Here is a 14,705-nt window from a genome sequence, read left to right as displayed (position 1 = left end):
CATTCCTGTTGCTTCTTGTCTTGAAGAGCAGACTGAAGTGAGCTATGGGTGACTCAGGAGTTGTGAAAGGTGGCCCTTTTCAGGAAGAGCTCTTTTCCTGGCTATCCTGTTATCTGCCAGCCTTGGCCTCAGCTTTAGGGCTGATGAAATCCAGACGGTGCAAAGATCTGTTTGTCCTGTGCTGAATTTCCTACAGTGTTTTGTTCTTGTCTGTGTCAGTGAGGGCTTGCTGGCTGGGGAGGAAGGAGGAGGAGGAGGATGCTGCTGCTTTTGTGGTCTTCAGCTCCTTTGGCCAGCAACACTTCCCAATGCCCCTGTACAGCACCCACAATTTCTCCTGTTCTGTATTGTTAAGTCTCTTTCTATCCCCACTTAAAATTTATATGTGAAAAGTTTAACCTAGTAAAGACCTAAAATTTTCACTGCTTGGCCTGCTGCTGGTTACTGACATGCTGTCATCCCCTAGGATGGTGCTCCCCTGAGCAAATGAGATTTGTGGGGTGCGCCTGATGGATGGCTGGGGTGGCGCTGGGGGATCTCATGTGCCTCTTTCTGGGGTGCAGGCCTTGCGCAGCAGCCTGTAAGCTGGCTGCCCTTCAGCTTCGCGTGGAAATATTGTTTTAGAGTCTTCCTCGTGCTGCACAACCACACTTGGGGACTCCCTTCGGTATAAAACAATCCTCTAATCCCGGCGGAACCGGCCGGGCGGTGGGGCAGCGGGAGGGCTCGGTGTGTTTCTGTCCCGCTGCGCGGCAGCTCCGTGCGCGGAGCGAGCGGCGGGCCCTGCCCCGGGCCCCGTTACCCGCCCGCAGGGTGGGGCCGGCCCCGCCCCGGCCCCGCTGCCCACTGCCGGGCGGGGCGGGGCGGGGCCGCTCGGGGCCGGTGTGAGCGCGGGCGGCGGCGGAGCGGGCCCGGCCTGGAGGTGAGCGCGGGGCGGCGGCTCCGGGACGTGAACCGAACCGAAGTGGGCCGGAGCCGGAGCGTGGGGAGCGGGCGCGGGGCGGGAGCCGAGGGGGCCGGAGCTGAGGGGGCCGGAGCGGCGCTGCCGGCGAGCGGCGCCCCAGGCCGGTGGCTCGGCCCGCCCCGCCTGCGCGGCCGCGCTTCCGCCGCTGCCGGCGTGCGGCCCCGGCCCGCGGCGCTCGTGTGGGAGCCGGGCTGGGGAAGGGAACGGCGGCTGCCCCCCGCGCTCTGCCAGCCCCCGACGAGGGCTCTGGCTCGGGGGCTGCCGGGGCTTTGGGAGCGGCTTCCCCGGGGGCTCAGAGAGCCCCTTCGTAGCGGCTGCCGCAGGTCCGGCCTGGGCGGCTTCGCCACTGCCCTGTCGGGCTGCGAGTGTGGGGGCAGCCGCGCCCCGGCACAGCCCGGACCCTGACCGGGAGCGTGCGGGGAGCCGGGCCGGGAGCGTCCTGCGTGGCCCGGCTGTTCGGTCCGAGAAGCGCTGCTGGGCGCCGCTCACCTGGCAGGCACCGGCCGCGGACATTGCCCGCTGTCCCCGCCCATCCAGCTCCGTCCCGGCCGGCGTGTGGCTCTGCGGGGGAGAGCCATGAAACCCTTCGAGGCCGTGAGCAGGGACCGGGTCCTAGGGGAGCTTGAGGTACGGCTCAGGGAGACACATCGCTCCCCTCACCATTGAGCGCTCGGTGTCTTCCCCGTCTTCGCTGCGGTGGTGGAGTCGTGGTGCATCATTTGTGTCAGCTCGCTGTAGCAGTGCTAACGGGTGGCTGTGGCTTAGAAAGTTGAGAGAAAAGTTTGCTCTTTTGTACTTCATTGCTGCTCCGTGTGTTGCGATCCCTTCCCATGGAAGGCAGGGACCACGCTGCTCACACTCCTGGGAAACTGGCGTTACTTCAGATCTGCCTCCTGCATGGGTGAGGGATGGAGCATGGACCCTGCCACTGACCAAAAGACACCGTCTCAGAGGAGTTCCTTGGAAAGCCATTGGTGTCATCCAAGTGTGCAAAGCCAGATTGAGTGGGACTTGAAGTAAACTGGTCTAGTGGAAGGTGTCCCTGCCCATGGCAAGGGGTTGGAACACGGTGGACTTTAAGGTCCCTTTAAACCCAAGCCACTCAGTAATTCTGTGATCTTGTGTATCCTCGGGTATAAGCTGCCTTTCCAGATTGCTGGTAGCTGAAAACGCTGTCTTGCCTCTGAAAAAGGTGTTTATTCTATTCAAGTAGGAGATGAAACTCATTGTGACTTAAAAGCTATTTCAAAAAGTACCTGTTACAAAAAGTAAAAAAAAAAAAAAAAAAAAAAAAGATTATATACAACTATCTAAATTTTGCAAATTTTGTTATTTTGTTTTGTTTGCTCCTTCATTTAGGGCTGAGAGCAACACTCATTTGGTCACTGTGCTTCAGGGAGCAGATTTAGCTTTGGTGCTTGGTCCCAGATTGTAGGAAATTATCAGGATAAACACTAGGTGCAAGCAAGTTCAGGGAGAGGCAATGCAAGGAAGATTTTTTTATCCCAGAGCACCAGTGTTGTGGTAATATTATATTTTAGTTTGGCATTGTTGAGATCTTGTTGTGGCTCACCCATGGCAGGAGGCTCTCAGTGGGATGCTCTGCTCTGCCTGTAGAAATTCTGTGTTCTTGGAGCTTGCAGCCTGTCTCTAGCTCATTTTCCTCCTCCTTTCGTGTAGTCAGCCCCTTGAACAGCACTGTTTCCTGAGCCATGACACTGTGGTTTTTGTCCAGAAATGTCATATGTAGTCAGAGGACTTAAAACATGATATGTAGCTGTGGTGGTGAAACTGGAGATAGTGCTTGGCTTGGTGAACACTCCTCACACATTGGGTGCTGAAGGCAGAGGGAGCAGACTGGGCTGTCTGGGGATTGTCAGCAGTTGTGGTGGCATCAGTGGGGTGCCTTGGGAGGGAGCAGGATATGGCACAGGGGAAATGCTCCCAGCTGGCACAGCAGGCCACTGCTCTTCTGGCATCATGCTTCTGCACATCGTGTGTTCTGCCCAGTGCTTGGTTGACCTTTGAAATCTGAATATTGGCTGGTGTAAATATTTTTAGGAAGATGTCACCAGTAGGACGTGAGATCAAGCCCCACTGAGTTCACTTATTCTGTTTCCACCCGTGGGGAAGGACTTTGACACGTGCAATTTCTGTTTGGTATGGCTTTGGTCTCTCCTGGCTGGTGACCAAAGCTAGAAAGTGCCCAGGAGCCCCTCCTGAGTCCGGCCTTGGGTGGCCTGCCTGCCTTGCCTTGGGGAAGCAGCTGCCTCCAGCTGGAGGGGAGGCTGCTGAGGTCTCTGCAGGGCTGTTCCTTCTGCCTGCCTCGGCTGTTGCTGCTTGCATTTTTTTCCTTTTGAGTAACTGCAGAGTGTGTCTCTTCCAGGAGCTGTTTATTCAGAAGGGAATGAAGTGCTCCTGAAGCACTAATTTTAGGAGTGGCTGGCTAATAAAAAGCCCTGTGAGGAGTGTGACTGATCCTGGGCAGCTCCAGTTGATCATAGGCTCCTGAATGCCAATAGCAAAAATTTACCATGCAATTACCTGATAAGGGACACGACATCAAGGGGATACAGATGACCAGATCAAGCTGTGGTTTCTCTTCAGATTAGCAGTTAGCAGAAAGAGATACTCAGTTTACACCTCTGAATTTTGTTCTAGGGTACTTTTAAAATTTGTGACCTAAAAGTGTTTCTCCTTGGCTGTGTGGCTGCACGAACCAAGGAGTTCAGCCAAAGAATACACACAAAACACCCCAAGAAAGAAACTTTCTGATTGTTTGTCACCCAAAGCTGGGAGGTTGGACACAGGGCAGTGTGTGCCCACTTTTAAGGTTGAGCTCATCCTTGATGCTGGGTTTGGTTTTGGGTCCCTGGTGCATGTCCAGAGAAGGGTAGTGGAGCTGGGGAAGGGTGGAGAACAAGTCAGGTGAGGCACAGCTGGAGGAGCTCAGCCTGGAGAACAGGAGTCTCAGGGGAACCTTCTAGCTCTCTCTAACTCCCTGACAGGATGGTGCAGCCAAGTGGGGGTCAGGCTCTGCCCCCAGGGAGCAAGGGGCAGGACAAGAGGAAATGGCCTCAGGCTGTGTCAGAGGACATTTAGATTCTATATCAGGGAAAATTTATTCACTGAAAGATTTGTCAGGCATTGGGACAGGCTTCCTAGGGCTGTGGTGGAGTCCCCATCCCTGGAAGTGTTCAAACATGTGTGGATGGGGCACCTGGGGACATGGTTTAGTGGTGCTGTTGGCAGTGCTGGGTTAGGGGTTGGACTTGATGATGTCAGAGACTTTTTCCAGTCCTGATTGTCACACTTTCTTGTTGCATGCTGTCATCTGGGAGGCTGGTGGCATCTCTGGGTGGTCTCAGCTGTGCTGCTTGGTCAGGGCTCTGCAGGGGCTCAGAGGCCACACAAGTCTTGTGGTGGGTATGATTAGGTGGGGAGACATGTCTGCCCTTCTGGGATAAGTTTATTTCTACAGGGATCAACAAGTATAAAAGTAAAACCCCCAAAATGTTAAAATGCACAGGGCTGCAAGCTAGGAAGACATTTGACCAGTCTTGATTTGTGTGAGAATGAAAACATAAACCACCCCCAAGTAATTTGTAAGGACATCTAGGGCTGGCTTCATTCAGATCCTTGGAGTAGGCTGCCTACCTACTCTGAGCACAGAGAGACAAAGGAGTGTTGTCGTGAGCTGCCTCTCTTCTTTTCTGACAAAACACTTTTTCTACAAAACAATAACCTGTCACTCCTTTGGATGTGAAGGCTGTCCCACTGCAGTACCCACACACTCTGGGCTGTTGGGACACAGTGTGGTGTTTGGGTAATTCCCCCAGAAGGCCCAGGGAGCCTCCCTGTGTGCTCCTGCTGGGTGCCTTGCACCTTGCTGCCAAATGCTCGGTGCCAGCGGTGGGCATGGGGCAGGGGCTGTGCTGCACTCTGAGCACAGAGGCCTCACCTTCCTGTGGTCCCCACTGTGGTTCCCCATGCAAATGTCACCACTGCTCTGCTGTCATGGGAGAGCTGAGGACAGCCTCATGGGATGTTTTCCCCATGTCAAATTAAAGGTTTGCTCTGCACAGCTGCCACCAAGCCGTGACAGCAAGACTCCTGTGTAGGAGTCAGCCTACACTCACTAGTGTCCATCTCTGTAACTGAGAGATGGACACTAGTGAGTGTCCACTGATTTAATCTGGGTATAGCACAAATTTCCTAGTGAGGTGAGGAGCTGTTCCTCAGCAGTGCCTGATGGAGGCTCTGAGCTGCCAGCAGTTAAGGTTTTGCATGAGTCATCATTTTGGGGATGCAGCAAGTTAATAGTTCTTGTTATCTCGGTGTGCAGTCCGTGGGATGGTTGGGTACCCATGAGAAGCACCTGCCTCGCCCTTCTCTGTGCCCAGTGCTCATGCTGCTGGTGGGAGGAGGCTCATCAGCAGAAAAACCTTGTCAGAAACAAAAATGTTCATGTTGAGAGGGCACAGGTTTGACTACCCCATTTCTTAACCGTGCTTCAGAATGGTTCGTTTTTCTTCCTGCTTTTTCTTCCCAGCTGTTGGATTTTAGTCATTAAAGCATGGTTTGGGTTGGAAAGGACCCTAAATCTCATCTTGTTCCAACCTCTCCCATGGGCAGGGACACCTTCCACTAGACCAGGTTGCTCCAAGCCCTCTCCAGAGCTTCATTAACCTTATTACTGATTTTGCTAGTGGGATAAAGAGTGTTAAATAAGGATTTTGTGATAGTCCTTCAGTGGGTGGTATTTTCATCCACAATGTCAGTGTAAAATCTTTCAGGCTGTAACCCTAACCCTCTGTTTTCTTCCATGTTTCTACAGACTCTGCTTGCTGTTGGAAGATGGGAGAGATAGAAGGAACCTACAGGGTCCTGCAGACGCCGGGCTCTCGTTTGGGTGCCCAGAAGAGCTCAGGAGTGAGTACCTTGGAGCCAGGACAGAACGTCCTGACTGCCATGGCATCATCGCCTGCCAAGGCGCACGAGCGCGACCTCCCCGTCAAAATCAAGATGTTGGACAGCACAGTGGAAGTTCTTGACATTGAGGTAAGAGATATTTAAACCTGAGTTCAAGTACACTGAGCCTCTGAGAATTTAAAGCTCCCAAGGATGTGCCTCTGTAGAGAGCTGAGACATTTTGAGGCAATATCTGAATGAAGATTCCCGTTGGGATTTACCTGCTTACAAGCAGTGATAGCAGCAGCATGGCTTGTTTTTTAAAATCTTTCAAGTATAACAGATGTTTTGTGTTTTTAACAGACTTTAAATACAAGCACAGACTGTAAGGAGAGTCTTTATTTGTTGTTTGCTTTGGGGGAGCACCAACTATCTCCTGCCAAAATGTTCTTGCTTCCTGAGCCACATGCAGCTTTGTCAATTTGGCAGCTGGGAGAGCAGAAGAGCTTTGCCATAGTTACTGCTTTATATTAATTATTTTAATGCTTTGTATCCTCTCCAAGTAAACTTGCTCCTATTTGAAAGTCTTTGATTGCCAGCACGCTTTAGGAGGGATGCACCAAAGCAGTGTCAGTTCAGTGTTTCTGAAAATGTTTATTTAAAAGTATGCTTGGGGAAATCTGCCATAAGACATAGAAGCCATGCACAAATTAGGAAAATTCTGCTTTGAAACAATTTTTCTTTTCTTCCAATTCTTGTTACATTTTCAGCATTAACCTCAGAGTTTAATTCTAGTTTGCCTGAGATCTGCTGTTATAAAACAACTGTGTTGTAGTGAAGATACTCAGCTATCAGATATTCTGCATTAGTATCGAACTGTAATCAGTAATTTATAATTATCACTTGGAGCCTTAGTTTGTTGCATAGACTCAAAAAGGGTTTTTCAAACAGAGTGAAAAAGATGTCTGTGGAACTCTGGAGAAGTAGTGGATTTGGGGATGTCTTCCTCAGATTCTGTCCAGCTGTTCAAGTCTCAGACATGAAGTCTGTTTTTTTTTTTTTGTTTTGTTTTTGTAAGAGTGAGGCTGTGCCTGTATCCTTCCACTTGGGCACAGAGTGTCTGGTGCTGCAAACCCACCCATCCCTCATGTACCACATAGAACACAAAAGCCTCTTTTTCCCCTTTTTATTATGTTAGAATATTTTTTTACAAAATCCGCTGACTTTGGTTCTTTTGAAGGATAATTTTATTTATTTTTCCAAGTTGATGTAGATGGTGCTTTTGTGTTTTGATTCACGAAAGAAAAAAAACCCCAAGCAACACCCTCAGCTCTCTAATTTTGAAAGTCAGTGCAAGGCCAGGTTTGTGGGGCTTTCAGCTGTATGTGTTAACCATAATTAGGAGGTATCTTAGTTTTCTTTACCTGGAAAGCTCTCTCTGATTATGGCACCCACAGAAACACCCAAATTCAGGCACTAGCATGCTGAGGCCATAATTAATATTGTGCTGCTTTTCTTGATGAGATCAGTTGGAACTGAAAAACTTAGAAACCTCATGCCTGACGCTGTGAGTGATGAGGAAAAGGGGTCAGCCTTGGGTCAGCTTCAGAGCATTGAGCACAAAAAGGTCCAGAGTCAGCAGCTGTGGCATTACAGTCCAGCTAACACTGCCTCCATGGCCTTTCAGTTTTGGCTAAATAAGGTAGCAAATGATAGAAAACAGGCATGAGGTATTAAACTGTGACCATCTGCCTGATTTCTTTGGTGAGTTGCTGGGATAGCAGGGACTGCTGACTGCTGTTTGTCATGGAAAATGGGAATTTTTCACTTGGGATTGAGGACAGGAATTAGGACAAGGCAGGGACATTGCTGAATAGGTGGTGTGTGCTAGCACAGTAATTTTTCAAAAAGTAGTTAGAGAAACTGGTGGCCAAGCAGCTGTCCTGGAGGAGTGCAGGTTCAGATTGCCATGCCACTTGCCCACTTCTCTTTGCTTTTGTAATTTTTGTCACTAGATGTGAACACAAGATGTGATGTGGTGGGGTTTGTCTTTGATTCAGGTCAGCAGTTTGTCAGTTCAGTGGCACACAGGCCTTTCCCATGGGGTTTTGGCAGTGCTGGCGTGGGGAGATGTGGGTGATCCCAAAAGGTGGTTGGGGCTTTTTTCCACCAAATGATTTTGAGAAAAATCATTTTTCTGTCTGTAAGAACTATGGCAAGTGACTTTTTACTGGGAAAAGTGGTGTGTCAATGGGAGGATAGACTGAGTGTAGGATCAGCTCCTGGAGAAACCCTTCCCTGTGCAGTGTGGTGGGGAACCTGATGCAGTAGCCCTGTTTATTGCCTTCCTGCCTAAAATGAGCCACAGTAGCACTTTTAACCATATGGGATGAACAGAGTGAACAACTTAATCCATGCAGCTTTACCTTGTCATCCCTTCCTTTCTCCAAGATGTGTTTAAAACAGTTGCTTCTCTCCTGGCAGGAGTTGGTAGCCCACTTGACTTTTTAAGTTGCCAAAGAGCAAGGAAAGAGACTGACAGAGTGATGTAATGGATGGAGAGAGAACAAAATGGGAAAGAACAGTGTTTTCTTTATGTTATTGGTGTACCTGGAACAGTTGGCTAAAAGTTCCACATAGCTACATTCTACCACCTTTTAAGTCCACTGGCTCTTTCCATTTTGCCCATCTGTTTCATAAGGTTTGATTTCTAAGTAGGAATTTCATTAATTACTAAGAGGAAATTATTCTTTAAAGTATGTTGGGAGAGCCTTTCTCCAGTGAATCTGATTTGAATGTTAGGGGATGGAGAAATACTCAATGTTTTCTGGAGTTTAAAACAACTGAAAATGGGCTATTTATGGGTTCTCCTTTCCCTTCCAAAACAGCAGAGAGAATGAAACTTATACATTCAAAGCTAGGCTGCAATATTCGTTATTTCAATGAGTTGTTTTTTTTCCCTTTTTACAGCCAGCTTGTTTAGTCAGCTCAAATCTTGCATGTGCCATTTCATGGGGTACCTGGCCTCTTCTTTCCAAACTAAGTCTGTCCAAAGGGTGTTTTTGCAGACTATGAAATGAATGATTGGCAAATTCAATGTAGTTCACACTTCAAAGTAATCAGGGTTTTACAGTAGAAGTTCTGCCAGCTTTCCAGATTTTCTGAAGAGATTAAACTTGGAGGCTTTTGATCAGCACAAAAATGTGGCAGACTCTTAAGTAAAAGGGTCTGGGCTGGGTTGAATTCACCAAAATGACATTTAATGGAATTGCTGCCAGCAGATGATGTTTAATATTTGGCCTGTGTGATATGTGTCATTTAGGAAATTCTTTTACATGAAATATTCTCTATGCTATGAGGAAGTGCCCCAGAAAAAGTAGTTTATATTATTATGCTTCAAGTTTACTGAATTGTTTGGGGAGAACTTGGTTCTTTTTCAATGGCATGTACTTCCTCTTCTCCTTCTGCTTGGATGTCAGATGAAATTTGGCTATCAAAAATATTTGTACATTTTATAACAGGGTCTGCCTGCCTGTTCCACTCTAAGGGAAAATTTAAACTAGAATTTTTTTCTTTTGTGCTAATCTTTGTGGGGTTGTTTTGAGAACAGAAGTGTGTTCTTTTAAATTTTTTTTTAATGCAATGCAGTAATGATGTTCTGCATCCCTGCCATGCTGTCTGAGATGTCCTTCTCCCTCTGACAGGGGTGGACTCCTAGCAGGGAGATGCTTCACTCCACTGCCATTCTTGAGAACAGGCTAGTTAGATAAGATTACACTGTAATTCCCCCTTTATTTCCTTATTAATTAGTGTCCTCTCACTGCTCTTGTCTGCTTTGGTGTTCATTGATGTACCCTGCACAACTGTTACATTACTGCAAAACTAAAGTGGTTTATTCTGTACTAAACTGAAAATGTGTACTTGATGATTACCCTGACAGTGATAGGGTCTTTGCTGGGCTCTTCCTTGGCTTACTGAAATTTATAAATTGCATTAATAAAAGTGCAAAGTTACTCTCCATCCTCATGTTTAACATGGAGTAGAATAACTCTGGTTAGTCTGGTTTCTGTGCAGTTTGCAGTTATCTGTGATTGAAAAAGTGCCATGAAAGTGGCTTCCCCTGGGATGCCCATTGTTTTTGACCAGCCATTGGAGGCCCTGAAGTCAGGAGCTGGGCTGGGGCTGCAGGAAGTTTTTGGGATGGCAGAGGAAGCAATCTGACTGCAATATCCTTCCCACGCTTTGGGGAGTGTTTCCCACTCCTGCACATGGCAAATGCTGCTCTTAGTAACAGCATCTTGGTAGCTTTAGTGCCCCCAAGAACTTTCATGCGGGTGATGCAGAAGTGATGCAACTTTTAACTGCTGTTTTTGAGTAATTTTAAGTAAGAAACATGTGTATATTAAACGCTGGGATGATGCTGTGGGCACTGAAAAACACTTGAGGAGCCCCAGGCATGCTGCTGGTGGGCCAGGCAGCCCAGTCCTGGCTCTGGCATTGGCACTTGTGCCCTCCTGCCTCTGCCTGGCTCTCCCTGTGCCTGCTTAGACCTTCCTTGCATGAAGGCTTTGCCCCTCTGTGCTGTGAAAGTATTAACAGCTTAAATATGTGAGGAGTCAAGGGATAGTCTGCTGCTGAATCCTATTAAGTGCTGTGCTGGAGGAATCGAGGTGCTGTTGGTCAGCTCACAGTGTTTTTCTTCCCTAGCCAGGAAGAAATAGTCAAAATTCCAGAAAGAATCATAGCCAGATGTTTGTCATTGCTTCAGTTTGAGTCTCCTAAATATGGCAAATAAGCTGCCTTAGGACTTATTTTTATCTGACCTCAGAAGAGAAAGTTAGTAATTCACTCTTTTAAATTTGCAATTATTACAGGGTTTAAAAAGAAGGTAACTAAAGCTTTGCATTTTGTGTGCTGTTTGATTCCACTGTATATTTTTTAGGCCTGTCATTTTGTGTTTGGAAGCTTGACTTTTTTGATGCTATGGAGGAATGCGGTATGGGGTGGGGAAAGGTGAAACCACAGCCATTTTATTGACAGACATTTGGAGTGTGGGTTTTGTTCATTCAAGTATTTTTTGATTTTTTTTTTAAATGTGAACTTAAATTGTATAAGCCAAAATTATTATTTTACAGTTCTCTTGACCGCAGGTGTCATATGTAAAGAAAATTGAGTTGTACTGTAATAAAGAAAAAACACTCTGAATGTCCCTGTACAAAACGTTGATTATGTGTACCCATCTTAAGACACAGAAGCCATTTAGGAAAATGGTGATCAAGTGTTATTACAGTCCTTGAAATATTAATGTTGTGAATTGAATTCATAACAGTTTGTATGGCTAGGCAGGTGTTTGTTTCTCTTTTCATAATGTAGGATAGTGAAAATCAGCTGTATCAGTCTTATGCCATTCCAGCAAAATGACTGTAGGAAATGCTGTATTCGACAAAAAAACCAAAAATAAGAAGTCCACTGGAAACTTTCTAAACCTTTTTTGGGTGTGGGTGGCATTCAAGGTGGGGCCCACAGATGGGTAATTCTGTAAAATATAGGGAGCCTGAAAGGGAAGAAAGCAAACCAAGAATCAGCCCACGGGCAGCCAAAGACAGCTACAGAAGTTCAGTGTGCTGAGAGGCAGATCAGAGAAATTTTAGGTTTGTGCCTACTGGAAAAGGGACTTGGAGCTGAGCAAGGATTGTGTGTCATGGTACTCTCAGGCTTCAGAGCACACAGACTTGGGGATGTGCATTTAGCTAAACAGGGTTGCAAATGCACACCTGTGTGTCAGCCCTTTCTCCTTGCAACCAAATTCCTGTTTGGAAAGGGCAGTGGGTAAAAGAGAGACCATATTATATAGAATATTTAAAAAGCTGTGCTATGGTGGCAATGCCTAGCATGAGAGATTTACTGTTCAAGGCTGGAGGGTTGGATATGGGAGGGGGGTGGGCCCCTCGCTCTGATTGAGCAGTTATTCATTAATAAAAACAAGAGTTAGAAAAGGGAAAAAACCCCAAAGCTTTGTGGAGACTATTAGAGCTGTCTGACACATCTTCAACTGAAATAATGAAGGAAAAGTGTTGCTGTGCCCTCAGCCCACTTCTTAGGCAGGCAGCCTGAAGCCAGTGGTGTAGGAAACCCCTGCTGGCAAGGGGGAAGTTAGAAAAGCTTGGCCTTATCTAATCTGGCTTGTAGGTATTTATTAATCCATCACCACCTCTGCTCAAAGTACAGTGGGGAGTGATGTTAGGACAGCTGGTACCATTTCAGTTTTGCACAAAACAAAAAGGGAGTTTTGGCCTTTTCTGTAAAAATACCCAATTTGTATTTGTCTGTTATCCAAGAGTCTGTCATAACTGTCCTCTAGATGTTTTAAACGATTTCCTTTGGGCAGATTTCCTCAAAAAAGTGTCAGTAGCCTGGAGTAGCCTAACACCTTTCAGGGGAAGTACAGTCCCTGGGTGCTGTAACACCTCTCCTAGGAGAGAAGGCTGGGAGAATTGGGATTGTGCAGCTTGGAGAAGGAAAATCTCTGGGGAGCCCTTGCTGAGGTCTTTGAGCACCTGAAGGGGCTCCAGGAAAGCTGGAGAGGGGCTTGGGACAAGGTTCTGGAGTGGCTGGACACAGGGAATGGCTTCCCACTGCCAAAGGGCAGGGATAGATGGGATATTGGGAGGGAATTGTTCCCTGGGAGGGTGGTTAGACCCTGGGACAGGGTGTCCAGAGAAGCTTGGCTGTCCCTGGATCCCTGGAAGTGTCCAAGGCCAGGTTGGACAGGGCTTGGAGCATCCTGGGATAGTGGGAGGTGTCCCTGCCCATGGTAGGAGTTGGAATGAGATGGCCTTTCAAGTTATTTCTAACCTGAACTATTCTGTAATTCTATGAAAACCCAGATCAAATCTGGTGAATGTGGGGCATAGATGATAGTTTTGAGGCAAGATCATAATTAATGGAGAAAGACTTGCAATTTTAGTGAGGTGGTGTTTTGGTTTTTTTTATGAACAGAGGAAAACAGAGTATTTTCTATGTTTAAAATGACTTAAAAATATAGAGTTTTATTTATGTGCATATACATGTCTGTGAAATGAAGCTGTGCAAGGTCCCAGGAGCACCAGCCCTCTGAGTGTGTGGGGTGGCCAGGCCTGAGGGAATGGCTGTAGGAAGGCTCAGGGGTTTGTGCAAGGAACAAAGTTCAAGGGGGAAAAATTGAGATCACTCTCCTGACTTCTCATTCCTTCTCTTTATTAGCTTGTGTGAACAGAGGAGGTGCTTAGGCTTTCTGGTATGAACCTGAATTTGGGATCAGCTACCCCAAAGCTGCTCCTCTCTGTGATACTGTCACTGTTGTCACCTGAATGTTTAATTATTAACAAGCAGGAACCCTGGTGCCAAATCATCCAGCAGTACCTGTGAAACTCTGTCCAAGGATGTGGCCCACGGTGTTAATGAATGTGACTTCTTCCCCAGGTAGTCTACAGCACTTTTATTCCAAGTAGTCCAGGTATTTCAGGACACCACCATTTCTAAAAACTTAGGACCATTTTTTGCCTCTATGTGCTCTCTACCCAAGCATACATTTTCCAGTCTCATTCATGTAATTCTCTTTTGGGAATGCCTTCCCATGTCAACCAGTTGTTGTTTTCCTACTTTCAGGCATCCAGCAAGTCTAGCCACTCTGGAAAAGCTTGTTTGTTGGGTAGAGCTGGTTCAGTGCTTTGACATTGCCTTAAATGATCCTTTAAATGATCATAATTTTAAAGCTAGCCTTAATTAAATGAGCCAGAGGCTTCCATTTCTAGAATAATTTGTCTGGCTGTGGATTCTGCTTAAAAAAACCCTAACAAAACCACATCAAAACCAACCACTGAAATCCTAGGACAAAAAGAAAAAAAAAAATCATGGGGAGAGAGTCTTAGAATTTTATTTTTTTCCTAAACAAAAAAAGCCTAAAAGGAGTGTAATAATGGAACTTAAAATAGCTCTGAGATTTTTATTCGGGTTTTCAGCTTCCATAGTTAAGTAAATGATACTTCAGTGCTGTGTGGAAATACTGTAACACAATAATTCTTCTTTCTGTAACATAATAACTTCTCTTTCATAAAGAAGAACTTTCAAGATCAAAGTGCACTCTATCTCATTTTGTGATAATGAAGCTGCATCCTGTGCTCTGTAAGCTGTTAAATGCTCTGCAGAATATTCTTGGTGTGGCCTTAGTGGAGTAACCTGTAGTTTGGATCTGTCAGTATAGAAGGTGGATAAAATAAATGTATTTAAAATACCCTCTTCTTCACAAAGAGCTAAAAGAAAAATTGAAAGAATTGAAGCTTCAAATTATTTTTAGATGTTCAAAATAAAATAGTATTTAGGCATTTAGCTGAGCACATGAAAACAGTGTTTGGCAGAGTTGTTACCTGGTGCTTGTTTTTGTGGGGAATCAGGGAGTATTTTCATTGGAGTCACTAATTCCAATCAAAATTGAGGAAACTAATAAAGGACTGAAAAGGAAGGCAGTTGTTTCTTGCTTTTCCAGTCTGCAGATTGAATACTAGATATGGAACTGTAAGGTCATCTTGTTTCAGCCATGAAAGCACAAAGTTGATGACTGGTACTCCTTGCCACATTAGATTATTTCCTTCTTTCTAATAAGGATTCTAATGTCCACCCTGTATTCAGAAATGCAGTTTTGTTTACATGTGGCCATTAATGATGATTATTTTACAGGGAGTTTTGAGGGTGTTTTTTCTGTCTCACGCTTCATTTGGACAGAGATCTAACAGATTACAGAAGGGTTGGAGATAAACAGAGCTATAAACTCACCAAAATGTTTGCATATTTC

At 46.3% G+C, this 14,705-nt stretch overlaps 1 protein-coding gene across 3 annotated transcripts in view; it reads left to right on the top strand.

The window, feature by feature from the left end:
* Positions 1-857: 857 nt before the first annotated feature.
* Positions 858-14,705, top strand: part of FARP2 (FERM, ARH/RhoGEF and pleckstrin domain protein 2) — a 71,702-nt gene continuing 57,854 nt past the window's right edge. Inside the window, exons 1-2 of one of the 3 annotated variants that reach the window (XM_050978145.1) lie at positions 858-922; positions 5,802-6,025. In XM_050978145.1, the coding sequence (XP_050834102.1) occupies positions 5,822-6,025 (204 nt within the window). In that variant the 5' untranslated portion in view covers positions 858-922; positions 5,802-5,821. Of the gene's footprint in view, positions 923-1,377; positions 1,592-5,801; positions 6,026-14,705 lie in introns of those variants that run through there. The other 2 variants (XM_050978146.1, XM_050978144.1) reach the window with 2 other exon arrangements.

Source organism: Serinus canaria, chromosome 9 (genome assembly GCF_022539315.1).
Source record: "Serinus canaria isolate serCan28SL12 chromosome 9, serCan2020, whole genome shotgun sequence".
Classification (NCBI taxonomy): Eukaryota; Metazoa; Chordata; class Aves; order Passeriformes; family Fringillidae; genus Serinus; species Serinus canaria.
The sequence above is the reverse complement of the archived record's forward strand: the minus strand, read 5'-3'. Positions and strand labels throughout refer to the sequence as shown.